The sequence below is a fragment of the Serpula lacrymans genome (genome assembly GCF_000218685.1).
Source record: "Serpula lacrymans var. lacrymans S7.9 unplaced genomic scaffold SERLAscaffold_16, whole genome shotgun sequence".
NCBI lineage: Eukaryota > Fungi > Basidiomycota > Agaricomycetes > Boletales > Serpulaceae > Serpula > Serpula lacrymans.
In genome coordinates, this window is record NW_006763305.1 from 502,608 (window position 1) to 524,654 (window position 22,047).

The window sequence follows — 22,047 nt, forward strand, 5'->3', positions numbered from 1 at the left end:
ATTGCAAAAATCCGGACAATTGATTCACACCTCTCTGGAATGAAACTAGGAGTTGATACCAAACTCATGGCCTTTGCTCTTCTCCAATCTCTCCCATGCACTCCTGAATGGCAAATATTTCAGTCATCGGTAATCAACACGATTGAAGAAAATAAACTTACCTTTGATGCAGTTGAGATCCAGATCACTGCAGAAGTTGCACAACAGTCAGGGAAGGCCCCTGGAGGTTCCAAAACAGCACTCAAACCCGAGGAGAAGTGGTGTGACTTCCACAAAGCCAAAACACACAACACCTCGGAGTGTCAAACACTTCAGTCAGCCGGAAAAGGTCAAAGGAAGAAGGGAAAGGAAAGACACAAGGATAAAGGAAAAGAGAAGGAAAAGGCAAATACGGCAGAGCAATCATCTGGATCTGACTCCGAGGAGTAACAGAGTCATATTGCATTGGAACATGTACATATTTCCAAGCCCCTTGCTAAACACATTCAAGCTTACCTTGTGTCGGAACCCAATAAGACCAAAACAACAATTATTATTGACTCCGGAGCAACATCCCACATGGTCCCTCACCGCTCCTGGTTTGAGCCAGGAACATACCGTGTTCTGCATCCTCCGAGGACAATCAGTTTTGGGGATGAATCCTCTGTAAATGCCATTGGCATTGGAACAGTAATCCTACAAGCTGTTGGCAATAAGAACTACAATATTGCACTGTCAAATGTCTTACTTGTGCCAAACTTCACTTTAGCACTCGTCTCTGTCTACAAATTGTCCAAAACGCGGTTATCAAGACTTTTTCCAGCAGGGTCAAACACTTGTGAAGTTCGGAAAAAGGAGGAACTTATCCTCACTGCCTTACACAAGCGAGGACTTTATCACATCCAAGCAAAACCCGAAATCAACCTGGAGTCAGCTTTTGCAGCAGTAGATGTAAATTTATTGCACAGGAGAATGGGACACATTGGAATGGACCGCTTGTAATGAATGGTTACAAAAAGACAGCTCCAGGACATAGACACCCTTACCAGAACCCCGGAGTTTTGTGAACCTTGTGCTTTAGGAAAGATGAAGAAATTACCTTTCAAGTCCACTGGAGGAAACCGAGCCAAGCGCCCCATACAAATTGTGCACACAGATGTTGGAGGACCAATCAAACCAACTTCCAGGGAGGGTTTTCGGTACTGGATTATCATTGTAGATGATTTCTCCAAATTTCCATGCATATATTTCCTAAAACATAAAAGTGAAGCACTGGAATGATACAAGCAATGGAAACAAGATGTCCAAACATTCTTCCGGACTCATTTGGGAGAAAAAAACTTCACTCCACTATACGCAGAATTCCTCCGGAGCGATGGGGGAGGAGAATATACTGGCAATGCATTCAAAAATCAACTCCGAGGAGATGGTGTCATCCAAGAAACTACAGCTGCAGATACTCCGGAACAAAATGGCATTGCAGAACGCATGAATCAGACATTGGCTACATTAGCAACCACTATGCTCCATGATTCCAAGCTCCCAAAGTCATTTTGGGTAGATGCCATGCAAACAGCTGTCACAGCACGCAGCCCAGCATCAGGACTCCATGGAAAGACCCCATATGAAATACTGTTTAAAAGGAGAGTTGATCCAACTTTGTTTCGCCCTTTTGGATGCCAAGCATATGCCTTGATTCCGAAAGACAAAAGGCAAGGGAAGTTTTACTCCAAGGGGCGCAAAGCCATAATGATTGGCTACACACATGGAAAGCAAGCCTACAAACTCCTAGACACTGAAAAACGGACTGTGTTTTCCAGTTGGCATGTCATATTCAATGAATCCGGAAAGGTACAAAAGGATGACACTGCTCCCTGGAACACAGACACTAGCACAGATCAGTGGGAGGGACTCATTCCAGAGAATGCTCACTATCCAGACCAAAAAACATTGGAGGAGGATGATCCTGACCCTCGGATCTGAGATCCAAATGAATTGCAAATGGAACCACATCTCCAAGGAGATGTTCCACAAGCAATGGAACCATATCAGCATGAAGATGTTCCGAGAGCAGTGGGGAAATACATCTGTGGAGACGTTCTGAGAGCAGTGGGAGCACCTGATCAGCTAAGACACCCTCCACAACAGTCTCTACAACCAAGACCTGAACACTGGCCATCTTCAGAACGGAAAGCCAAAGTAGAGTTACAGTCAGTGGGAGGACAGCCCCTTAACATACAGCCAGCTGATGTGGAAAAAGTCGGAATACAGCTAGACAGCCTGTCCATTGGATCAGCTTCTGGAAGGCATACAACACCTCCAAGGAGTCATCCAACACCTCCGAGGAGTGATTCAACACCTTCAGGAGTGAGTGGGGCAACAAATACACAAATGCATCTACTCCCTGGAGTACCTGCACAAGTTCCTAAAAGAGCAGTCATGCCTGCTGAAGTCCTAGGAGTACGCAGAAGCAGTCGCCAGACCCGTCCTGCAGACAAAAACCAAGATTATCAAAGGACTCTAGATGAGGAACAGTCTCGAAAAGAGCAGCATGACAACTCCATGGAGAAACCTAACACTCCTGAGGTTCATGAGGAAACATCTGATACAGAGGAGACATTCTTTGCTGGAATAGCAAGTACCGGTCCATCTAACACAGACCTTCCAAGGACACTAAAGGAAGCCTTATCACATCCGGATGGAGAATTATGGAAGTCTGCCTTGGAGGAGGAACTCCTAAGTCTCAATACTAATGCAGTATATGACACTGTTCCACTTCCGAAGGGAGTAAAACCCATCACATCAAAACCTGTGTTCCGGATCAAGTTTGATCAAAACGGAAACATTGAGAGATACAAACTCCGGATTGTTGCACGAGGTTTTGCTCAAAGGGAGGGGATTGATTAGCAGGAGGTTTTTGCTCCGGTTGCAAACTTAGAGTCAATCCGAATTATTCTAGCCCTGGCAGCAAAGTACGACCTAGAACTTGATCAAATGGACGTATCCACAGCTTATCTCAATGGAGAACTTGAAGAAGAACTGTACATGCTTCCTCCAGGGGGTGTTCCTATCCAACCTGGATACTGCTGGAGATTGAAGAAATCCATCTACGGGTTAAAACAAGCTGGTCGTACATGGAACAAAACTTTTGATCGCAAGCTCCAGGAGCTCGGTTTCACAAGACTAAATGCAGAAACATGTCTCTATGTATTCCGGGAAAACAAACAAATATGCTTTGTTGTTGTCTATGTAGATGACCTCATCCTAGGAGCTTCATCCCGAAAATTCATGGATATCACAAAAGCTAAACTCGAATCCATATTCAAAATGTGGGACCTTGGAGAAGCAAAATACATCCTCAGAATAGAAATCCAACGTGATCATTCAAACAAAACAATATCCCTATTGCAACGCCAATACATTGACACAGTCCTGGAGCGTACTGGAATGAAGAACTGCAAGCCAGTATGGACACCAATGGCCCATGGATCAAAACTCCTCGCAAATGCTCCAGGGGAAGATATTGTGCAACACGAGATGCATATTGAAGAGCGTCAAGTGTCATACCTCTCAATTGTAGGCTCCCCGATGTATGCCATGCTCGGAACCCGCCCAGACATTGCCTACATTGTTGGAATACTAAGCAGACATGACTCAGCTCCAAGGAGCCATCACTGGGAAGCTGCAAAATGTGTCCTCCAATATCTGAAAGCAACCAGGGACATGGAACTACGATATGATGGCACAGATGTCTCCATGGACATGGATTTCTATGGATATTCAGATGCAGATTGGTCTGGAGACCCAGACACGTCTTGATCAACATCAGGCTTTGTTTTTATCACCATCCAAGGAGCAATCTCCTGGACAAGCAAAAGACAAAGCATGGTAGCTTTATCCTCCACGGAGTCAGAGTACATTGGATTGAGCAATGCTGGACAACACCTTGCATGGCTTCGGACATTTTTTGAAGAAATTGGACATGCTCAAAATGGACCTACAACATTGCACTGTGACAATCAAGCAGCTATTATTCTTACACAAGATCCACAGTTCCGTGCTCGCACAAAACACATTCAACAGAAATATCATTTTATCCAAGATGACTTAGTATCAAAGGGAGAGGCAGTAATTAGATATGTTCCTACAGGAGATATGGTTGCCGACATTCTCACTAAACCCCTCACTCATGAAAAACACTGGAAATTCTCTAAAGCTATGGGACTACAGTTGCACTCAAGTGGGAGTGACAAAACCGGATAAACCTGGTCTCTGCCGAAGCAGCCATTGTTCTCCATGGAGCATAGCCACCACTCCATGGAGTCACCATTGTTCTCCTAGGAGCACAATTGTACTCCTAGGAGTCATTATACTGTAGCAAGTAGCACCTCCGACTATAAGTAGTAGGGGGTTTAGTATAGAAATACCTCAGTCGTTTCTATAGCCTCTCGGGCAGCGGCTGAGTTTCACATAGTTTTATTATGTGCCTCACCGGTACCCCAATGTAGGTTTCTTCTGATTTTCTCTCTATTTAGAAAAACAGGTTAACGCGTCTTCCAGAACTCTTACAAAGAAATACAGCCCCTACTCAAATTCATTGGAGTAGGTGGCTATTATGAACTGGATAATTGTGATATGTTCGATCATGCAATCACACGGCCATATAGGACCACCACTGGTTGCAGACCAGCAGTTGCAAGGCTTGTTGTTCATCCCTCTTGTTCATTAGTTGTTGATTATGACTGACATTAAGTAGAGTGTATTATTAACGTGCATGATATACAGGCCAAGGGATACTGTAAATTTCGACCTACCCAACATGACAGAAAAGATTATCAAAATTTCTTTGAGTGCCCAAGAATGCTTTATTTATAATTGGGCATCTAAGAACCTGAGAAACCAAGATTTTGCACAGCTCCGAGTACGTCAAGGTGAGTGCTCAATCAAATTGTCCTCTCCATCGCTCACATGCGGCGATATTAATATCTACCAGTGTGTGACCATCCATACCTATTGACTCGAGCGGTCGAGTCCCACAAGCTAGATATGGACAAGAGAGTTATTGATACATACCAGGATGAGCCACTAGATCAACCTGAAAACATGGATGCAGAGCAGTGAGTCATTCTTTCATGACAATATCCCTGTCCGAGTCTAAATCGCGAATCTACAGAAATGCGACAAGTTCATCTAGCGGCCAAACTGAGGAGGAGATGGTATCGAGCAATCCCACCTCGGAGTCCTCTGACAACGATGGTGTCATTTGTATTGACGACAATGCCGTTCCCAAAGAACTCAAACTTCATAATCTTTATTCAGTGACGGATACGTCTCCAGCAAGATGAGAGCTGTGCTAGATATTGTTTAGAACGTACCTGACAATGAGAAATGTATTATATTTGTCAGTCTTTCGCCAGTCACTACGTTCCTTCTTCGTTGATTGACTTGCCGCAGTCCCATTCAAGGCATATGATGTCCCTGCTTCAAACACAACTGCAGAAACAGGGAGTTGCAGTGAGAATGTGTAAGCTCCTTTCTAAAATTACCAGCCCGATTGTTTGTCATGCGTGCATGTAGATCATGGCAATATGGCGGAAGATGAGCGTCGTTTCGCGTTACATGAAATTAGAACAAACCCAGAATTAAGAGTTTTCATTGTGTCAATTAAAGCTGGTGGTACAGGTTCGTACATTTTGATGTTGTTTGCATCCTCGCATTAAGACAGGTTGGGTCAAAAGGTCTGGATATCACTCCGTGTAATCATGCTATCATAACTGAGCCCTGGTGGAATCCCTATTTGGAGGTAAGCACCAGTCAGTCCCAGATGCCAGTACCATGTATCTGATTTTTGCTAGGACCAGGCATTCTGTCGGATATATCGTCCAGGTCAGACCCGTCCGGTGTTTGTTTACAAATTAGTCGTAGAGGACTCTGCGGAGGTCAATGTTGTCCAGGCAAGTTTTATCTAAAATAGTAATCGCCTTATAGTGTAACATATTTTATAGACTCAAGATGAGAAATGAAAGCTGATTGAGGACGTACTGAGTCAATGTGTTACACGGCCATGAACACCTGTTATCCTCTCTCATTTACCTCTGTCGACTTACTGGCATAGGAACTTTCACATCAATTTAAAATACCTTGATTTTTGTGAATCTGTATACCCAGCTTGCGCGTTATCGTGCTGACTCTTCGAAGGGCCTCATCCGTACGAAAGATAGGGTCTTCCTTCTTGCTTGAGTCCTATGTGATAATACTTGCTGGAAAAACGTTGACATATTGATAAACCCCTTTATATCGTTGATCCATATTTACGGGAGCGTGAATACAGGATCGTCAGTACTCTCAATTATTCTTGTAGGATCCAGCATATTGGCCATAATAAATTCACCATCTGTGAACTTTTGATTAGTGGAGGAAGTAAACGCGCAGTGAAGCATACTTGGCCCGTCGTTTTCCTCAGCTCTCCAGATTGCTTCTTCCAAGTCCTTCGCGACGCCAGTTACAACATGTCTTTTGACTAGCCTGATTTTCGCTTCTTTGAGATCGACGTGAAGGAACCATCTCTCGTCGAGGAGCTTAGCACCTTCACTCCATGGATCAATGGATAGAATCGTATAAAGACCCTCTATCACGACAATGCGATGATAAGGATGAATCGATACGGCTTCAGGAGTCGGATCCTTCACAGCATGATCGAAAGAAGGTGCAAGGATAATCGGTGTCAATGGTGTCAAATCTTGGCGTAGGAGCCGCGTAAATGCAACATAGGAAATGCCATCAAACGTCCAGTGGGCACCTCTCTTATCGTGAGCAAGTTTTGGATCAGGAAAACCGTCAAGTTGCGCCCTTGTAAGGTGCCAGCCGTCAAGGCCAACGAGAATTGCGGTCGGATGGGGGGTATCACGAACGCTGATATCTGTGGATGCGGAATTGATGATAGCATTCGTCTTTTCGACTACAAGCTTTGCCAATGATGATTTCCCAGAGGCAGGAACGCCAGCGATTCCCACTAGCAAACGAGAACTAGACGAAGTCCTAGATATTGATTGTCAAAGCTCGATATAAATCTGCATATTGGGAGCACACATACTGTTTCAGGCATTCCACTAGATATTTAGCCAGTTCTGATGCTATTCCCTCCATATCCAAAAATCTAATAAGCAAGATGGCTGCAACCTGAGAATCTTCAAGCTTTAGGCCATACTGGCATCACGGACCGCTTTAAATTGAGCATGTGAGAATCAGTAGTATAAGCTTAAGCCACGATACTAAAAGTATTAAAGTATAATATGGTGGATCCGAATGCATGGTTACACTTTGGATACACCCGCATCGCGGCAACAATTTTTTGAATAAAAAAAGCAGCGATCATTTAATAAGTATCCCACTTTCTGGCGTCATGCTTCCGCTACTTCCCCTGGCATCCTCAATGCAGTGGTACTTAAGCAGAATTTGAGAAATAGTGGAGAGTAAAGACTTGTGACGATCCACTCGAATTCGCTGTGCATGATGTGGCGCAGTCTCTGATATTTTGGATATCCTCTGGTATAATTTTGGCTTGCCTTCAAATCCGTCTGGATTAAATTACAGGATATTGAAAAGCGGACGAAAGCTATCGATACCAAGCCCACTGGGCGTAATCCAGACAGAAGTGATTAATATACTCTCCCTGTTATCCAGGACCCTTCTACGGGTACCGGTGATTCCGCTTTCATGCAGAGTATGAGCCCAATGTTCTTGCTGGTAGCTGCCAGCTCCAAAAAGCGAGGAATACTTCTGTAAAAATGCCGAGATTAGATTTGGTACCAAGTCGAAGGACATTTCACCCGAAGGTCCGCAGCGCGAACAGCAATGGAAGAACGCAAAGGATTTTCTTGGGGCCACTGATGGTTGGTATGTACAAAGCGGTGGTAAATGGATAATGGGAGATCCGTTCTCCTATGCAGATATCATCGTAAGCGTTGCTTTTGAGAAGGACCAGTGGGAGGACATGAGGTCTTGGCATGGTGGACGGTAGGGCGGCTTACGATTTACATTAGCTGTAGGATTCCGACCTTTGAATGCTACATTGACCGTCAGTATACAATCCTGCAGCTGAGCTCCTCCGTACGGGAGGGGTATGACCACAATAGACGTGAAACCAGTAAGCAGTAAGCAGTAAGCAGAGTATTTCTTCATCTATCAGCGCACTCGTAGATAGTGTCTTTTGTTTGAATACCGTGTCTCGTTGCGTTGAGTTACTATCAATCTCCCTTGTTTGACTTGATTCAACGAAGGTGACGATGATAGTCGATCGATGTATTGTAACTTGCCATTTCTGCCTTTGAAGGAATTCGATGCGAGTCCCCCATTTTAAATGTAGTGGTGACCTGGAAAGATTTGGATCCAGTATGATCCAGAAGCTGATGCGAACCCAGAAGACCGAGAGTCCGTGGAATAGGTCTTGGAACTTCGCAGGAGACAAGGATTAGTTAGCTGAATCAGCGTACGACGTAAAAGTGGTTTTTCCCGAGCAACATGCATTAGTTATCACAATGATTCAGCAACGGCAGCTGATTGATGATCGCGACTTCTTCATTGATTATCGTGTTATCTCCCTAAAAAGTACGAACTCAATGGGCTTTTGTAGGCAGGAGAGGAAAACACATTACAAAGCAGTTCGGTCGAGCTAAACATATTTAAGACGTTCTCTGCATTCAACGACCAGCAATCACTGCAGATAATTGACACTCACTTCATATTCTCTACGCATGTCTCAGCCCATTATACTATATGATCTTCCGGGAAAAGTTCCTGGAAAAGCTCTGTCTGGCAACATATTCAAAACAAGGTGAGTAGCTCGGTTGAACCCATCGTTTTCATGTTATGGACACGTCTGACTTACACGTTCGCTGTTGTAGGTACACGCTTGCCTACAAAGGTTTGGTATTCCAATCTGTCTGGATTGAATCACAGGATATTGAGGAGCGGATGAAGGCCATCGGTGCCAAACCCACTGGGCGTAAGCCCGACGGAAGCGGCGACTTCTACACCCTTCCTACTATCCAGGACCCTTCTACGGGTGCCGTTGTCTCCGACTCTTTCGCCATCGCAGAATACCTCGAGAAGACATATCCATCCAAACCCACCGTCTTCCCCCGCAATACTAAAGCCCTCATCAGCGCCTTCGAATCCGCTTTCATGAACACCCTAGGCCCTGCGTTCCCAGTAATGAACGTCGTGGTTGCTCCAAAGTTGTATCCCAAGAACGAGGAGTACTTTAAGAAACAGGCCGAGGTTAGGTTTGGCGTCAAATGGGAGGATATTTCACCCGTAGGCCCAAAGCGAGACGCGGACTGGAAAAACACAAAAGCGGCCTTCGGGATCATTGATGGGTGGTATTCAAAAAGCGGTGGTAAATGGATCATGGGAGACACGTTCTCCTATGCAGATATTCTCGTAGCTGCATGGATGAGGTGTTTCAGTGTTGCCTTTGATAAAGACCAATGGGAGGAGGTGAAGTCTTGGAATGGCGGACGCTGGGACGACATAGTTGAAGAGATCAACAAGTATTCCATTCTGGACTGATGGATGAGTGTTACAAATGTGAATAGCCATATTCTTACATTACTTTACTGAAGCAAAGATCTGTACAATGTATATGGTGTTACGAGCTCGAATCGACTGCGCCATTAGGATACTGACTGTTGCGTGCCTGGTTTAATCCCAGTCTTTAGTTTTCCGTATGGACTGCAGGGACATACATTCGTGCCTTTATTCTGTCCATATTCACACTGCCGCATTGTAGCCCCCGTGTCTGCTTGAGCCGATAGATGCGCACCATCCGCGTTGCGCCTACGCAAAGATGGTTGGCTCATGGACCCTGTTTAGGCTGCATGAACGAACATGAAATTGAATGAAATATGTAATACCCAGGACGCGAGCTGCGACATGCTGCTCTAGCTTTATCCTAGTCTTGCCGAAACTGAATTATTGATGTTGGTGATGGTAGATTCGGATGATGAAGTAGTTTCACGGGCGAAAATTCTACTGATTGCTCTTCAGCTCGCTTTGTAAGGGCGAAAACATCAAAGTTTAAGACCGAGATCGAGACCTGAGAAAATACGAGGCATCAATATATAGTTTAGCTAGATGAGAATATCACCAACGCAGCACAGCAACGCCGGAAGGGCGTGGGTGATCTGTTGGAGAAACGAGGTGAGTGTTAAAGTAGCTTGAGGATATGCAAATGGCATTTGAGAATTCGATCTATGCTGAGAGCATGTTAAGGGAAAGTACGCGGATGGAAGACATCACGAAAAGAAGAATAGAATTCTTGTATGTATTAACACATGTTCGAAATCCATTGCAGTGATACTGTACACCCTGTCGACCTTCTCGGCCCCTCTTCAAGAATGTACAATTCGATAACCTAGCGTTTAAAGCATATGATAATAAGACCGTTGAGAGCAAACTTATCGCTGTAGCTCAATCCAAGAGGGAAAAAGACATGGGTCGGGAAATCCTTGAAGTGGGATACGACACCTACTTGCACGCCAATAATTCGCAGTGTTCATGATTTCACGAGTTTTAAATTTCAGCCCTGTATCGTGGTCGATGTTAAATCCTAACCCGTACCAGCGAACCAAATATCACAGCCACTGCACAGCCACAAGTGCAAGGAGAACAGAGTTTCATGATTACAACCCTGTGGCAAGCGTTTTGCTTGCTAGAAGCTACACAGGCCCTGTCAACGATAGCCGCAACACTCTTGGGCAGTTATTCTTGTATTGATACCACTAACATGGCAAATGACCAGGGAAGGATTATCAGAAGGTGAGCACCACACACTAAGGTCATTAAGGCAGTCATGATGACCCTGTCTGATCATTGAATTACACAGGGCAAACTCAAAGACAATACACGATAAGTTCTTGGTTGGATACCAGGGATGGTGAGTATTTTTCTACTCCACTTCTCAATTGGTGTTCTGTCGAGCTGTATCCTACACGAACCGATGACCTTCTGATTGACTGGGAATTCGGAGTAATGGGTAAAGCAGTAATGTGCCATTACATTTGGATCGCAAATTCCACCATTCAATGGCTCGCTCCCTTATTTTCGTACAAACACTAATATCACTGCCTTCGCTTTCTCTTTGTACAGGTTCACTTGTGCGGGAGATGGTGAGCCAATCGGTCCAGGTAAAATACGGCATTTATACAAGGTTTCTGGTCTTCTGATATATGTTCTCATTTCAGGACACCATGGTTGGCTTCACTGGTTCAATAAACCATTACCCGATGGTGGTCGGCCTAATACCGACCTCTGGCCAGATCTATCAGAGTATTCACCATCCGAGCTATACCCTGCTCCTGGTCTCAAATATGCTAACGGGGACCAGGCGTTTTTATTCTCATCACGGCATCCCAAGACGGTACAAAGGTACTTATCTTCTTGTTTCCTTATTACCCATTGAATTGACATGTATCTTAGGCATTTCCATTGGATGGCACTTCATGGAGTAGACGGCGCTCTTTTGCAGCGATTTCTTGGACAATGTGATCTAGAGGCAGGTAACGAAGGCATTAGGCGCAGTCGGGATGAGGTTGGTGATCGAGTTAGAGAAGCAGCCGAGCAAGAGGGTAGAGTTTTCGCCATAATGTAGCCTTATATCTTTCTCAACGATCTGGCGCTGACTTGGACCTGTTAACAGGTACGATGTCTCAGGAGTCGCCCCAGATAGAATCCAACGTGTCTTGGAGAACGATTGGATCCACCTTCTTCATGATAAATGCGTCTTAGATAGTCCTAATTATCTAAAGGAACAAGGAAGGCCTGTCGTTGTTTTATGGGGTACACCAATTTTTGTCCACGCTCTCCTGGATTATATATCTAACACTTGGTGTAGGTTTTGGCTTCAATAATCGCAACCACTCACCCGCAGTCCTTCGTGCTATTATTGCATATCTGCGCAGCGTTACACCCGGTGGCGCCTATATCGTCGCAGGGGCGCCAGCACACTGGCGCACATCTTCGGGCGATGCCGACCGAGATCCCGAGTTTCTAGACATTTGGTTGAATGAATTCGACGCTATCAGCCCTTGGACGGTTGGTAGATACGGTAACGAAGACGATGCTGACAGATGGGGGGAAGAGAAAATCAAAACAGACGCCGAATTTTTGAGAAGCAAGGGGCAGGAAACTGGTAGAAAGGTGGATTACATGCCCGTCGTCCTTCCTGGGGGCAGTGTGGGTCCTGCCTTTTGTGCCAGTTGCTCCCCCTTTAATCATTCTGATTTCAGGGATATAATCTATCTCAAGGCAAGTGGAGCTTCAATGGTATCAAACGTAATGGAGGACATTTTTTGTGGAAACAAATATATAACGCACGTCGTCATGGCGTGAGGACGCTTTATGGGGCAATGTGGGACGAGTACGTCGATAATTGTCAGATTAACAGATATCCAGCTCAATCGTATGGTTAGATATGACGAGGGAACTGCATTCATGCCAGTTGTATCGAAGAAAAGTATGGTACCAGTCCATGACAAGTATCAGTTCATGGCACTCGATGAAGACGGTCACGATCTTCCTTCGGACTGGTTCGTTTTCTTGCTCGATCTTAATTTGGCTAACCGTCACTTAAAAAAATTATCAGGTATATGCGCATATGTGGTCTTGCTGCTGAGGGTCTACGCGGTGACCGTGTATTACTGGATACTTTCCCGATCAAAGAACTCCAGGACTATTGGTCCACAAGGCCACGGTTTGAAGAGAGTTCAGGGTCGGGAGCTTACATTGGGGGTAGCAGCAGTAGTCAGACCTATCAAGGCTGGTTGGCAGCTGAAGGCGGAAATCAATCAAAAGACGAACCGCCGCCCCCACCGTATTCAGTAGAGGCCGTTGATCTTGTGTCCCCTCTACCGGCACACTCGCAGCACAGTGCGCCCCCGCCTAATTTGTCGAGCAAACCATCATTGACTGCTCCAGCTCCCCCACGTGTAGCCTTGCATTCACGACCTAGCTCTATTGGACAAGCAAGTTCTGTGCAGCCCGAGTCAACAAGTACTCCTCAAGCTATTTCGATGCTTGCAGATGATTTTAGCCAGCAGATGATCTCATCCCCATCTCGGCCACCGCATTCTCCAGGGCCTTCATCACACCCACCAATGATGGCCATGCCCGCGCCCCCTATGTCATCTACCAATACGCATTGGGAAACGTCACCACCAGGGGCATGGTCTCAGGTGGAGTGGCCTCCCAAGGAATGGAACATTCATTCGCGCCCACCAGTTCCATTAGCTTCTCATCCCGGGCATAATCCAAACTCGATGAGCTACAGCCCTTCACGCACCCCTACCTCTCCACCCCCTGCTCCGCCACTTACAACGAAACCTTCTGTGTCTGGACCACAATCTCCAAGTACTGTCGTAGGTGACTACACCCCTCAACAACCTCAACCTCATCAAGTTCTCGGAGCCCACGCTCCTCATCAAAACCATGCTTCCACATCTCATCCACATTCCCCGGCCCATCTTTCACCCTATGATCCACCTGCCGTTAGTGGATTGGGCCATCAATTTCCTCAAGTTAACGTACCGCAATTTCAACAAGTCAATTACGAGCCTTATCGGCCTTCTCATCAAAGGACGTCCTCCAATCCAAACGATCCAACTCAGATGCCGCAGTCGCCAGGATCAGCAATGTATAAACCTCCTTCAGCTCCCCCTCGTACGTGCTTCCAATGTGGTGTTTTTACGTGATAGCCTGACTTTGATCTGGCGTGATTAGGGAACTACGGCCCACCGCCACCGCGGCCACGACCCTCAAGTTCGCCATCCACACAGCCATCGGAACCTGGCCCGGCTTACCCCAATGCACAATCGTCCCCTTTATCTATTAACGGTGGGGCCTTAGCCAACCGTGCATGGAGCGCCGTGGACAGAGTCGCGGGCCAAGATAAAAGAAAACAGCTTGAGAAAGGTGTTGAGACTTTGGCGCAAAGTACGTTCCTGGTTGTGACCTCTTGCCCCATCCACTTACCGGAGCTTTGACTCAGCCGGTAGCAAGCTATTCAATAAATATAAACGATCTTAACGTTGTCTCGGTGTAAGTAACGCGGGCGTTGTATGAGTGTAAACGTAGTGTCGCATTGTTATCGGACTTTTTTTAAAGAATGTTGATAAAAAAACCCATCCTAGAAATGTAAGACACAATAACCGTCGAAGGAGCAACGACAAAGTGATTGGTTGATGTCCATTAAGAAGATTCAAAATGCTACAGACGTTATACAATGTAAAGTACCGTGACGTGCTCGAAGAAGTGATGACTGTGTCCACGACTATTCTAGCGGCAATCTATACGACCCTAGAATATCTAAACCTAAACCCAAAATTTACATATCAAGATGATGGTAACAACAAAATTGGCCGGAGCAAAGAAATCTCAGCGGGTAATACATGCTCGACCAAACCGACAAAAAATCCACAAGTATACACATAAACCGAGAAAAACCAAAAAAAAAATAATAAAACAAACAAAGGACTCAGCAAACGTCTTATCCGATTACCGCCTAAAGCATTACCAGTCTCCCCATGACAAAACCACTTCCACCTACCAAACCCAGATTGCTCAAATCCCTCCCGCCGAAGCCGAGGCCGGGACCTGGGAGTTTACCCTTCCACGCACATGGATGATAAGGTGTAACACCGACACTCTCGTCCCACGAGTCACGTTCTTCTATCCACTCGTCTGTCGTTTCGTCCTTGTATGCCGACACAGGTGGGAGAGGGACGGATGTAGACTTTATGAACTCCATAGGTAAGATTTTGAACGGGAGAAGCGAAGTAGGAATCCATTGCGAGGGCGAAGGGGCTCGCCGTCGGCGTTTGGGTGGTGCTTTAGATATAGAAGGAGATTTAGTGCTGGCGGACTGAGAGGGAGAGGAGGGACCTGACGGTGAGGAAGAACAGGGATCACCCATATTTTTCCGCTTATTGCTGCTTTGCTCTGAAGATGCTGGGGGATCTCCAGAGACGTTTGAAGTACTAGACAAAGCTGAGATCGACGATTCAATGCTAGAAGCTGCAGAAGTTGACGAAGGCGGCGTTGCTGACGAGGGCGAAGTGCTGCTTTTGACAGAGTGGGCGGTATTGACGGGCTTCAGGATACAACGTTTGACATGACGATTTAAGTTTGATGCAACACCGAAACGGCGGCCACAAATGTCGCACACAAACGCTGATACATATGTATTAGCTGAAGACTGAGCGGCGCCACTACACAGACTTAAGACGTACCTTTCTCCCCAGTGTGGACGAGGAGATGCTGAATGATTACGGCACGATACAATTGAGCGATTGATGTGTGCATAAATCGAACCACTTACCTTGCGTAGAGTTGATGGTCTGTCGAAGGACTTTTCACACATCCAACAACCGTGCTTCTTTTCGCGAGGACGAGTTCCAGACGTGAGTACGCCTTCAGCCTTTGTGGCAGCATGCCGACTCGGAGGGGCTATAGCGGGTGCTGCACGAATGTCCGCACTGATCGTGGTAGAAGGTGGGGCCAATAACGGACCTGAGAGTGGCGGTGCGGTATGCTTTGGCATTGAGGTCATGGAGGAAGGGTCGGAACTGGTAGGGGTCATGTAAAGGGAAGGCACAATATGGTTCATGGTCGGCGTCAATGTCGGTGTGCTTTTATCGGATGGAGAATACGGGAGGTGCGGCCGACAAAAGAAAGGAGTATGGTCCGACCACTCACATGGTGCTTGAGACCCGGGCTGGAAGTCATAGGAAGAAGGAGGAAACGGGGAGATGGTGGGTCTGGTGATCATGGCAGAAAGGCTTGAGGTCGACGGGTCTTCGTCTGGAAATGCATATCTGTGACAGAGGTCTTGGTGATATCCGTTGTAGATGGATGATCTTTCCAAGAAGTTTGCCACTGGATCTGGCTGGAAGGGGTGCGCCATATGGTGCTGGTAGAGGTACTCATCCTGTTGCTGGGCCTGCTGCTGCTGCTGTTGCGGATGTTGGGGACCAGCATACTGGGACGGGGCCGTCGACGTGGACTGCATCAGGGAGGGCCAAGTGGACATCGAGTATTGATGATGGAGATTTGAGAATGGTGGATATGCAACGGTATCTGTGGGTGTTTATATATTACCTGCTGGTTGGCGTTCGACCCTAAGGGTGCGAAGACATAACAAAACGAGGTTCATTCCATGACGGCCCAGACAACAGCCTTGAGTCGCTTGGGTATCGTTTATTTTACGACACAAAATTAGCCTTTCAACTCAGCGAACTTGCACTAGCTCTGGGACAAATGCCGGTGCCATGGCTCTCACATTCCTCAAGGTGGCCGGCACGAGCCCAAGAACATTGGCAAGAAGTAGCAGCAAAAGGAATAGCATTTCCATCGTTTCATCAATCACGGTTCTGATGGATGTCTTGTCGCGCGATAGTTCTTGTCTGTGCAAAGACCTGCCCGATAAGCTTACGGCTAGTTAGTTCTGAGACGAGGAATGATTCGAGCGTAGCAGGAAACGAGTGTATTCCCGGGAACAGATCGATGTCTATGATTCCATCTAGATTGCCCCAATGCAGCACGGAGAAATCGGGCATACCCGCTTTGGATCAATGGCTGCATGCTGGCCTCGTTGCATCCTCCTCGGAGTGCAGGTCGCTTGCCTCATACACATAGCTCACCGGTCGGGTTCTTCATATCCTTTTCATGATTCAATTGCTTTCAGACTGCTATCGACGATCTCGGCAACTTGGGAATTAAATGTGAACACTTCAACAAGCACTCGTCATGCCTAAACAGACATATTCGTCTTAACAAACTTCGAATACTGGCCGTGTGTCTTCCTCGAGGTCTTCTTCGAGGTCTTCCTCGTCCCATCCTCTCATTACGGCCCATAGCCGACTCTTCATTCTTCAACAAACCATCCACTGGCAGCGGCATCGAAATGGTCCAGAAATTACTAAATACCGCACGCCATGCTCACCTGTCACATTTTGAGCGGTGATAGCAACGTACAATAAATCAGACGTGTCGTTGTATGAGAATTTTGTATGTCATCCTTCGTACCTTATACAGCCTGTCCGCGGGTTTACTTTGGAGACCGGTGGCATTCCGGAGATCCAAGAGGGAAGTGTTTGTTTGGCTCTATTACTTGTCGGGGCCGCTGCCAAATGGGCGCAAACAACATCTTTTGGCGACAATCGCAATCCGCGCGTTTCAAGTTCACTGTTGAGATCGCGCGCGCCCGTGTCTTTCTCTCAGCACCTTGTAATCATGGCTATAACTACAGCACAGAAATCTGCTATTGAGGATATAATAAATATCATTATCTCTGCTACTCCAGCTCCTCCTTCTCGAGGCAAACGACGATTATCTGCCATGTTCATGGATTTAGTGGATAGAACAGAATGGCCGGAGTATTACGAGGTACGCGCCTGAGAAAGCTTTCTGAACACCTGTATTATATGACTTGATACAACACACACTTAGGTTATTCCAGAGCCTCGATGCATCAATGCCGTCCAGGCCAGTGTGGAAAAGAATAGATACAAGGACCCCTCGCACGCATATACAGACCTTTCTCTCGTGTTTTGGAACGCCATGTTTTACAACGAACCAACAAGTCAGATTGCCATGGATGCTGAGGCACTAAAAGTACGCGTCTTTTTTCCTCCTCTTCCTCGGCTCTCTATTTAGCGTTCACGCACACCGACTCGGATTCATTCTTCTGATGTAGACTATACTGGAAGCAGAATGGCAGAAGCGCAGCATTCTACCAATACCACGTCATTCTCCACCCCCGTCATCTCCTCAGAAAGTTCACGGCATTATTCCCGCACCTGTTCCAGAATCTACGACAGTACAAATCACGTCTTCGGTTAATAACCAAAAAACGACGCCTGTCGGACCTGCACCCGCCAGCTTAAGCATCAACGCTGAAGTGCGGACTCAGAAGCCTTTCCATCCTCGTTCAAAATCGCCTCAGCAAGTGTCTTCTCCCGACATGGAAGTAGACGTAAGCGGTATGTCGCCTGAACCTGAGGGACAGACAGAGGATATCAACATAGGAACTGGAGTTAGCGAGGAGAGAGACGCTGAGAGCGACGAAATCGTCAAGCAACTTGAGAAGGGTTTGCCAAAATGGGAAGGCTTTGGAGACAGTGGATGGATGTCCGAAGTCAGCAAGGTGTGTCTCGGCCTCAGGTATGCCTTGCATGATTTTTCTCGACTCACGTAAACTTCTGGATTTAATCATTAGGACCGCCTATTGGAAATTGTATATGCGATTAAGACTTACAAAGATGTTATGTACGTTTATCTCGGGCTTTTCCCTTTGATTACGTATCTCCTTTAATGATGTGTTTCGTAGTGGAAATCGACTTGCTGTCGCCCTTGAGGCCGTGCCAGAAGAGTCTACATCCACGAATTTATCCTTCCACGTCGGTAGTCACGTTGTTATACTTTTTCCGACTATCTGATATCACCTTTTCGTTCATAGTCACCGTTATCCCTGAAATCGATAGAGGTAGAACCTCTTCTCTGTACTTCAAGTTCTATTTTCTCAAGTGCTTCATTCAAGGGTCAGGTTCGCTCCCAAAGCTACGAGTCTTCGAAAGATTTTGATTGTGATATGGCACGCCTGTTTGAAAAGGCGAGGAGATGGCACGAGCCTTGTAGTGAGCCGTACGGTAGAGTACTTCTTCTTCAAGTAAGAAAGATCTACCTTTTCGCCGATGAATTCCGCTCCTAAATTTTTTGCATTCATGTCCAGCGCCTGTACCAAGCCCTCACGTCCTCCTCGCCACCACAGGGCCCCCCCTATACATCAACGACAAATTTTGCTTCTGTCCGTGCAGGGCCTGGAACGGCTCGCCCCCTTCACTCCACGGACTCGGAGGGTGTTCCTGGTGTTACTACTTTCCGCGTTTCGACAAAAGATCGCTCCTTTGTTGAAGAGGTACATTACAAGGGCTGGAGCATACGCCTTGCAGACTGGCTGCATTTGTCTAATCCAGACGACCCGAGTCGCCCTATTATTGCTCAGGTATTCAAATGCTGGGTGTCTGACGAACCGTAGGTAGTCGCGCCGTTCCCGCTTGGCATGATCGTTAATTACCTTCTTTCTTGCCATGAAAGGACAAAGAAGGGACAGCCTGGTCTTACGATTTGCTGGTACTACCGGCCTGAGCAGGTGTGTGGATCGCTATCTATTTGATTACATGTATGTAATTCATATGCGGACATTCGTAAGACTTTCCATCTTGCTCAAAGACTGTTTTGGGAAGGCGAAGTCTTCAAAACCAGTACGCCGCGATGGTTAAAGTTCCGCCGCTGTCCCGCTGACAATTCTTCTTCAGGCCACTTCGCCGACCACCCACTTGAAGACGTAATAGAAAAGATAGCCTGTCAGTTTACTGCGAGGCATATCCGCGGCCGCCCCCGTCCCCCATTCTGGTACCCTGGCTGGCCCCTGTACGTGTGTGATTCACGTTATAACGACCGTGAACGGGTATTTGTGAAGATTAAGAATTGGAATTCGTGTGTCCCAGAAGAAGTGCGGAAGAGCACGGAGTTCATGCCCATATACCCTTTCGAGCGTGTCGTTTTCCCTAGAAGGTTTCCTAGTCCCTTTTTAGCAAAGGGAGGTAAAGTGGGCGCCGTGAAAGGTCCAGGGGGCATCACAGAGAACGTGGAAAAATCGGAGGCAGAGAAAGCCGAAGGTAGTTCAACAGCCAGGAAAAGACCAAGGCGAGCTGCCGGGGGCGCTGCGGGAGGAGGACCAGATCACGCAGGCCCGAGTAAAGGCCTGTACGTCGGGGCGCCTTCTGGACAAGGAGCTACTGCACCCCCAACCACTGTGTTTCACTATCCGCCGCCACAGCAGACTCAGCCTCATAGGTCTCAACCGAACACCGACGATAGTCGTGACAGGACCCTATTAACTGCTGCTGCTGGAAGTACGGGGGCTGCCCCTCTCATAGAGAAGCTCCCAGCAGAAACAAGTAAGCGTTATGAAAGTATGGGCACATTTGTAATTGACAAGATCTTTTTTTCATAGCCAAACACTTCGATCGTTCTCCAGAAACGAACGAGATATTTTGGTTCTCTGCGCCCCCTATGAACATTCCACGTCCTCCGGAACCTAAGCATAGCCTTGCTTACTTGCATTTCCTTGCAAGCAAAAAGAAGAATGAAGCTATCTCTAACGACAACGGCATGGACGTTGACGATGATTTGCCAGAGGCTCCCGCGAAGCGGCAATGTGTAAAGGTGCCTCCCACTGTTACTGCAACTCTGCACTCAGTTCTGGCAGAAATGACAAAACCGACAGTCTAATTTTTCCCCATTGTCAAAGTATTTTTCTGATGTGTATAATACAATCCCCCTAATTTGACCCTTCTTGTTCAATGCACTTCCAGGTCATGGTCGGCTAAGTTGGCCCGACCTTATTGTTTACATCGGGCCGTGGAAGTTCTTCCCCCGTGTCTTCCTCGTTATCGACATGTCTCCTCTTACGCAACCTCTACCTTAATCTCAACAATATTTCGTATCATTCTTCCGTACAAGGATCTGATAACCCCCATCATTTCCCTGCATTTTCCTTTATCGTTAATATGACGCATGGTGTTAGGCAGGTCTTTTGACTCACTGATTATGCCTCCTGGCACCACGAAACCATGGCTATCGGTAGGCTCCGACTCCCACTCAGAGTCCATGAGTGTCTCCATTGCGACCTTTCCCCACATTTTCCATGGCACTGAATTCAGCCACAGTATCCTTGTCCAGGATAGCTGAGCACTAACATCGCCGATTTCATCCCAGTCAACACCTTCTAGGGCAGATGGGCAGGTGAGAACAGCTACCAGGGACAAGTCGCTTGATAAAGGGCCAGGTGTGATTCAACGCGACATCGATGCTGATTCGTCTTGTGCTACGAGCTTCCATATGCCAGGTTTGATGGCCTCGAACTAGCCGCCGTTGCCTTTTGAGAGCACGATGCCCCCCCCCCCCCCCCAGCAGAGTACCTGATGAACCTTGACCAACTTTTTGATTGGTGAGTTTTTGGGTATTGGTGGTCCGCTGTTCAGTACTCTTTCACCTAGAATACACTGCATTCAGGGCTACTGTTCAATTCGCTGATGTGTGCCGTTATTCCGGTCATCCATGCGTGCATTGAATCTTCGGTGATGATATCAGATTGTTCGGAGTCAGAGTGGTATTAGTTGAGGTAAGTGGACTGCTAGTCTTGTCCTATAGATATTTCATTCCTGGTCGCGCAGGCGTTTGTAATCAATTCATCAGAAAGGGTTTATAGGTTCCCCGCTGGCTGCTATGCACCTGTCACCGCCAAGAGTCTAGTATTGCATATGACGGACGACGAATGGGTCTAATGGGTGACATAGGTCCAGGAGGGTGTTCGAGTCTTTCGAGTCAGGAGTACAATAGCTTGACTCATAAATTTGTCCATACAATATAAAGTGTAACCTATGTGAAGCGGAAGCTATACCTGGTCATGTCCCCAGCAGTAATTACCAATGGTGATAGCGCTTCGGGCACCCCTGGCATCAAAGTGGCAACACAGCAATATACACCAAGCTTTACAGTAGTCTACATACAATGTGATCAAGTCAAATGCACATAATGCATGCAAGGTAATGCTTGCTGCCCACCCTGCAAATTGGCTAGTGCCAATGGAACTCTCAATTGTAGTAGTGAACTGCAATACAACATTCCCACAAACTAAGTCCTTCAATTCTAGTGGCTTGTTCAGATCAAAATCACGGGATGACATTGGAGTAGGCCAACATAGGAATCAGAAAAAAATTGAGGATTACCTAAGCATTGTAATAATGAGACTCCGAGGGCGGAGTTAGAATCCATCTCTTGGAGATGCTCCTACTACTACTGCAACATTCACACTTTAAAAGAGTGAGTTGGGGGTAACATTGCACAAAGAAAAAGAGGTTATGAACTTGTGGTCTGCAGAAAATCAAAATTATGGGGAAAGCTTGTTGGAGCATACAGTTTAGGTTTGCAATACAGAATATATTCCAA

General features: G+C 46.6%; 8 protein-coding genes across 8 annotated transcripts; 6 read left to right on the plus strand and 2 right to left on the minus strand.

Annotated features, from left to right (window-relative positions):
* Positions 1-39: 39 nt before the first annotated feature.
* Positions 40-429, plus strand: SERLADRAFT_443048 (uncharacterized protein; the record flags this gene model as incomplete). Its single annotated transcript, XM_007323651.1, has 1 exon — positions 40-429. The coding sequence occupies one exon, from the start codon at positions 40-42 to the stop codon at positions 427-429; it is 390 nt and encodes a 129-aa protein (XP_007323713.1).
* Positions 430-1,246: 817 nt separating this feature from the next.
* SERLADRAFT_402065 (uncharacterized protein) lies at positions 1,247-1,471 on the plus strand (the record flags this gene model as incomplete). The annotated part of the gene is made up of 1 exon (XM_007323652.1): positions 1,247-1,471. A coding segment is annotated over one exon (225 nt), but the record flags the coding sequence as incomplete, so codon positions are not given.
* Positions 1,472-4,798: 3,327 nt separating this feature from the next.
* On the plus strand, positions 4,799-5,324 carry SERLADRAFT_443052 (uncharacterized protein; the record flags this gene model as incomplete). Its single annotated transcript, XM_007323653.1, has 3 exons — positions 4,799-4,910; positions 4,973-5,096; positions 5,153-5,324. The coding sequence occupies 3 exons, from the start codon at positions 4,799-4,801 to the stop codon at positions 5,322-5,324; spliced, it is 408 nt and encodes a 135-aa protein (XP_007323715.1).
* Positions 5,325-5,479: 155 nt separating this feature from the next.
* SERLADRAFT_479150 (uncharacterized protein) lies at positions 5,480-6,090 on the plus strand (the record flags this gene model as incomplete). Its single annotated transcript, XM_007323654.1, has 5 exons — positions 5,480-5,503; positions 5,557-5,661; positions 5,718-5,782; positions 5,835-5,933; positions 5,985-6,090. 5 exons carry the CDS (start codon positions 5,500-5,502, stop codon positions 6,000-6,002), a joined length of 291 nt encoding a protein of 96 aa, XP_007323716.1.
* Positions 6,091-6,249: 159 nt separating this feature from the next.
* Positions 6,250-7,125, minus strand: SERLADRAFT_453531 (uncharacterized protein; the record flags this gene model as incomplete). Its single annotated transcript, XM_007323655.1, has 3 exons — positions 6,250-6,373; positions 6,422-7,017; positions 7,073-7,125. 3 exons carry the CDS (start codon positions 7,123-7,125, stop codon positions 6,291-6,293), a joined length of 732 nt encoding a protein of 243 aa, XP_007323717.1.
* A 1,607-nt stretch (positions 7,126-8,732) lies between these two features.
* On the plus strand, positions 8,733-9,549 carry SERLADRAFT_374299 (uncharacterized protein; the record flags this gene model as incomplete). The annotated part of the gene is made up of 2 exons (XM_007323656.1): positions 8,733-8,812; positions 8,883-9,549. The coding sequence occupies 2 exons, from the start codon at positions 8,733-8,735 to the stop codon at positions 9,547-9,549; spliced, it is 747 nt and encodes a 248-aa protein (XP_007323718.1).
* A 4,697-nt stretch (positions 9,550-14,246) lies between these two features.
* On the minus strand, positions 14,247-15,402 carry SERLADRAFT_402072 (uncharacterized protein; the record flags this gene model as incomplete). The annotated part of the gene is made up of 3 exons (XM_007323657.1): positions 14,247-15,204; positions 15,264-15,291; positions 15,353-15,402. One exon carries the CDS (start codon positions 14,945-14,947, stop codon positions 14,537-14,539), a length of 411 nt encoding a protein of 136 aa, XP_007323719.1.
* A 1,760-nt stretch (positions 15,403-17,162) lies between these two features.
* On the plus strand, positions 17,163-20,370 carry SERLADRAFT_453535 (uncharacterized protein; the record flags this gene model as incomplete). Its single annotated transcript, XM_007323658.1, has 13 exons — positions 17,163-17,259; positions 17,336-17,418; positions 17,482-17,646; positions 17,729-18,178; positions 18,251-18,300; positions 18,362-18,431; positions 18,491-18,517; positions 18,572-18,700; positions 18,764-19,065; positions 19,129-19,183; positions 19,244-19,295; positions 19,350-19,994; positions 20,051-20,370. The coding sequence occupies 13 exons, from the start codon at positions 17,163-17,165 to the stop codon at positions 20,326-20,328; spliced, it is 2,403 nt and encodes an 800-aa protein (XP_007323720.1).
* Positions 20,371-22,047: the final 1,677 nt, after the last annotated feature.